The sequence below is a fragment of the Dendroctonus ponderosae genome, unplaced genomic scaffold (genome assembly GCF_020466585.1).
Source record: "Dendroctonus ponderosae isolate FM_Combo_2020 unplaced genomic scaffold, Dpon_F_20191213v2 Dpon_F_20191213_4, whole genome shotgun sequence".
Taxonomy (NCBI): domain Eukaryota; kingdom Metazoa; phylum Arthropoda; class Insecta; order Coleoptera; family Curculionidae; genus Dendroctonus; species Dendroctonus ponderosae.
The window spans coordinates 15,459,779-15,465,442 of NW_026018611.1; the positions used below are offsets into that span (position 1 = coordinate 15,459,779).

The window sequence follows — 5,664 nt, forward strand, 5'->3', positions numbered from 1 at the left end:
TCGACCATTTTGATTTTCACGAACACAACACAACACTGGAAGCGGCTGGTATCTGGCTACCTTATATTCAGTTGTTGTAAAACTGAAATAAATTTCACAGTTATCTAGAGATCACAGAATTCCGAACACAACACTTAGTCATTCTCCGAGCCACGTTATGCTCCATTATTGTAAAACAAAGATAAATATCACAGTTATCAAACTAGTTGAAAATGCTTATGATTGCAAATTAAAAACATTGATAGACTGAAAGACTGAAAATTGACGGAATAATCTTAACTGTAAAATCCTGTATGTTCAGAGTCCTCTTATGAACATATGTACAAAACAAACGCATGCAAACAATTGTGCTGATCCTCTGGATTTTTGGACGACGCCTCTCTATGGTTGCATTTAGCAAAATCATTTTGGCGGGAAAGCAAAACTGTCCAATCTATACTCTGTAATCTGTGGTGCCGAACTTTCATCAGTAAATTACTAATATCACCTCAAAAGCGAACTGCGGCGCCACTAGAATGGTGATATTGCGCATGCTCATTCTATGGGAGAATTGTCGGCGATTCCATTTAACGAAGAACATTTTTGCCTCAAAAACCCGTCGCTTTCGCGTCGGCGGCTGCACGCTCGGCTATCCGCCAAAACAATGTCCAGTAAAGTTCCGAAGTTCGACTAAATATACCGGCCTATAAGTCTCACAACCAGCTCCATCAAGCTCTCAAGCAATGCAGTACTCTAACCACAAATAAATTGAAACAAAAAACGTGCCCGTTGACGTTGTTCCTGCTATTGCATGCGGAAATTGATGATGCCCATTTGGAATATACAATAGTTGAGGTAAGAGACAACGGAGAGCTTGAAATTGGGCTTCTGAACTTGAACCCAATTCGATTCGGTTCCGCCTGCACCACATGATGCCATTCAATAAATAACCTTGTGTTTTCATGACTGTTCACAACACCTATCTTCAACGACAATTGCCTGGAATACCAGCTGGAGACTGGACACTTCGGGTGGTTGATGATGAAAAAGTGTTGAAAGAAATCCAACCAATCAGTACGAGCCAATGAACGTCGCACAACCATTCCACAAACGATAGAACGTCGTGATGTCCCGTCCAAAGAGTGCAGGCCCCTCTCACGGAACACTTTCAATTCAGATTAAATTTTTGTAGACGTACGTTACGAAAAATACATCAAGATACAACTTTTTTGATCGCATTCTTTGGACAGACAAGCCTTGATGGAAACGGGTTGGTATTTCCAACATGCATAACTTTCACAGTTGGCAAATGCGGAATCCACATGCTTTCTTAGGATCTAATTTTCGGCGTCAATTTAAAAGCAGCTTTTGGACAGGGATAGTCTACAGCAATATTATAGGACTAGTGGAATTTCCCGAACATTTAAATGCTCAAATTATTTGCAATTTTTGCAAAGTAAGCTTCCAGAATTACTTGAAGACATTTCTCTATCAACAAGAGGACTAATAATGTGGTTCCAACATGACGGTTGCCCTACCCCCTATGCATTGATTAATCAATGCATAGTACAATTGTAAGAGAACACCTGAATAACTACGTTTCAACTACAATGGATTGGACGTCAAGGACCTATTTTATGGCCACCACGCTCACCGGATTTAAATGCAGTAGATTTTTTTTATTGGGGCCGTCTAAAATATAAAGTTTGCTCACTTGCTACAGACACTCGCGCAGAGCTAAGCTTTCAGAGCAGCGCAAGAAATTAGCCAAGCTCATTGTCGCAAAATAAAAAAGATATAAGGCGATAAAGGCCAAGAGCGGTAACTTTGAACATTTACTTTAAGTTAAGTGTACATTTACTCTAAGTTAGTTCTCGTTAGCAGCACATTTCAACTGTATTGTTATGTATGGGGAAAATTGTACATGCGTCAGATAACCAGCCAAATAAATAGTTATTGCTTAGCGAATAGGTACTTATTTTACTATTTCAGATTCCGGAAGACTGCCGCTAATTTTTACGCTTATGGGCAACAAATAGCTATTCACCATTCATTCATCAAATATAGATAATAGAAATGGAGTTATAAGTTTATTTTAAATACAAATCATGCATTCAAAAACTTGAGATGAACTTTTGAACTGCTACCAATGTCGTAACTAAAACATAAAAGAGCTATTTCCTGAGTAATATTATATAAGAGCAATAACGAAATATCAAGGGTCAGTTTTGGTCGTTTTGCAAAAATGGGTAAATATCTCGAAAACCATGATAATTTCTTTAATACTATTTTCAATTTTCTGACTTCTCAAGGATAGACCTTTCACCAGGCAAAGTATTGTCGAAAGTTTGCGGGACACCCTGTTTACTCAATATACTATGTATAATGAGACCTTTTAGTCACTATAATGGAGGAACACAATAAACTTACCATAAAATAAATGGCTACTATAGCCACCGGATATATTGAACGCACTATATACATTTCCAAATGAAAAAGAAAGTACAAAGAAAATTATATAGGTGACTGCAGAATAAATGCTTAATTGTTTGCTAAAATGAACATCAAATGATAAATTTCTTATCTTATCATCGCTATCACGATAATAATTTTTTTGAACCAGCATTTGATTACTTTTTGATGTTGTGATGAAAGAGTGAATAACTTTTACTAACTATGACACATCTCAGAAAAGCAAATATACAAGGCGGGCCACCGAAAACGAAACAGTTCAAGTTTAGGGTTCTTATGGCCGATTGCATCGTGGTTTTTTTACTAAGGTTTAGCGCTAAACCGACGGACTGACGCTGAATGACGGATTAGCGTTAATCTAAATTAGCATCAGCCCAACTTTTTTTGTAATTAGTTTTGTTTGCAGCGCTGCAAACCACTTTTTTTATAGTTGTCCAAGGAAGGCCGATCTGCTCAATAGAGATTTATCCATGCATCTACGAAAAAAGATCTTAAAGTCCTACGTGTGGTCAACATTACTCTACGCAGCTTCTGAAGACCATCAAGTGAATGAAGACCGAGTACTTTGGTCATATTATAAGAGGTCCAAAATATCACTTGCTTTGACTCATAATACAGGGCCATGTGGAAGTAAAGAGATGGATTGGTAGAATGAAACTGTCGTCCTGGCTGACGCTGAAGATGAAACTGGAAGACCTCTTTAGAATAGCAGCAGACAGAGATAGATTCTGACGTCTGAATCGTCTGAACCCTGGCAGGGCACTAAAAGCAAGAAGATCGAGTCGGAGAGTCGACTCCTTGTACGAACCGCCTTTCAATTTTGTTTTCGATAATGTATCCTTTGTGACGAATATTATTTTTACATTTTAAATTTTGCTTGCAAAAGCAGAAAGATAATTAAGTTATTCTTTAGTAGATATTACTTAACTAAATGTTCAAGCTATCCAACTAATAACTATGAACTTTAACGATTGTAAAATCGCATTCAGTCCATCCAACAAACTGAATTGACGAAGTGTTTGCAAACCCAAATTTTTGTAAACAGTAGAATGTTCGTCTTATCTCTAAATTTTAAAAGTGCATGGTTCAGAACCTATAACAAACCGAATTAGGGCGCAGGCTCCGTTCAGGACCTTTTCAGAACCGATCCTGATTCCTTTACTACGTGAACGCTTTAAGAACCAGCTTTTAGTAGTACCAAAGGATTCTAGTTCCTTTATGCCTAACAGCAATTTCCCTAAACTGAGATGCAATTGACTGAAAGTGGAAAAACAGATTTGCTGTGTTTTTTATGATCTCTCTGCATCTCTGCCAAAAGACTGGTCCAGTTTTTGATTGTTTAGAATAAAAAAAAATTAAGTACTAAGGTGTTTTATGTTAATATCGCATTAAAATAATTAATTTTGATCAGAATGGCAACGTAAAAATAAACTTGGAATTGCCTACATTTGTTCGCAAGTTTTCACGTCAGAGTAAATGGAAATACAAAAAGACAGACAAAAAACTAAAGTTTTGCCACAAAAGAGGTAAAGTTTTCGGGACTGCTACCGGATACAGACGCAGGGGCGGATTAAAGCTTCACCAGGTCCAGGAATATGTTATAATTATTGGAAAATTATTACACATTTTTTTATCTACTTAATCACAATAATATATCTTCTATTCAAGTTCGCGGGACTCTCAATGTGAGGGCCCGGGGGCTAGAAGCCCCGTTAGCCCCTCCGTTAATATGCCTCTGTAGAAAGTTAAGATCTTACAGATGCTGTACATTGACCCCTGGTGGTAGGTACAATTAGGTACCACCGACTCGTTGTCTGCATCCCGTTTCTTAATTCAAATTTATGGCCTTTTTCCTATTCGCCCTAAGGCTTTGCTAAAATTGCTACCAAATGTAGCAATTCCAAGTTTATTTTTCCATTGGCCTTCTGATCAAAATTAGTTAATTAAGTGATTTACAAATTATTATACAATTAAAAATATTTTATTCATGACTTCTCTGGTAAAGTCACTTATCAAATCCTCAAAATCAATTGATCGAAGTAAAACAGCATCAATGATTCAAGCTTAAGCAATAGAACGAAAGTTGAAAATAGCGAAATAAAAAAAACAGTTCTTAGTTTTAGGCGAACGTTTAGTTTAAGTTTTTTAAAAGACGGCGGCGTTTCGCCTGTGAGGAGTTCGAAAAACGGATTTCATGTGTTTATTATCTGTGCGAAAAGTGGCAGTTTTAGATTAATTCGAATGAGAAAGAATGATTACGTTTGTTTATGTTGATATTTCATTTATTTAACTAATTTTTATCAGAACGCCAGAATAGATAAATAAAGCCATAAATTTGAATTAGGACAAGGAATGCAATGCTGGTGCGCTCATTGTACTACTCGCCGACCAAAAGCGGCTGCAAACAAAAGTGTCCAGTCTCTAATAACAACAGAGACAAGTTAATACTAATAAAGCAAAAAAATAATGATGCCGGGAGCTAGTCCCGATGGCAATGCGAACCTTATTTTTGTTTGTTTTGCGCTTGTCAGAACCGCTGGTATCTGCTTTAATCCTAGAGCTGCTAGAACCGGTAACGAACGTCTTCTGCACAAAACATCCCCCCTGTTTACGAATTATATGATAATTAAAAAAGTGTTGATTTCTTGCCTTTTCAGGATATTTCAGAAACCAAGTCGGGTACCTAAATTTTGAAAACGGTATGAATAGGCAATCCAATTCAGCCCAATTTTGCCCATTCAACGGATTCTCTATCTTTAAAAATGTAGAAGTTACCCATACAAAGATTCAGAAAATGGCCACCCTGTATACTTACAGAAGTGGCCATAGGTAAAATTATTTTATTACTTTTTACTTATTTTATTTATACTTATTACAGTAGATTTTAGACTTATGGAAACCGATCTCATGGTACACAAGTATATGTCGGGATATTATTATGATATTCATATGCCCACCTAAATATGTATACAGGGTGATTCAAAATTGGCGTCATTCCTTTCAAGGGGTGATAGAGGATCCCTTGGGGAGTACGAGAAAAATATTATTATTTTTTTTATTTCTAGAAGATATTAACAGTTGAAGATCGAATTTCAACTTTGATATTAAGCATTATTTTCAAATTGTTCCATGTTTAATTGGTAGCATATTGGAATACTTAAGCATTCAAAAAGAAAAATTACGATCTTTGCTTCAAATTACGAAAATTTTTGA

General features: G+C 36.5%; 1 protein-coding gene across 1 annotated transcript in view; it reads right to left on the minus strand.

Annotated features, from left to right (window-relative positions):
* LOC109541295 overlaps nt 1-2,558 on the minus strand; it is a 9,864-nt gene extending 7,306 nt beyond the window's left edge. The window contains exon 1 of the mRNA XM_019910118.2: nt 2,410-2,558. Coding sequence (XP_019765677.2) covers nt 2,410-2,463 — 54 coding nt within the window. The 5' untranslated portion in view covers nt 2,464-2,558. The remainder of the gene's footprint in view (nt 1-2,409) is intronic.
* Nucleotides 2,559-5,664: the final 3,106 nt, after the last annotated feature.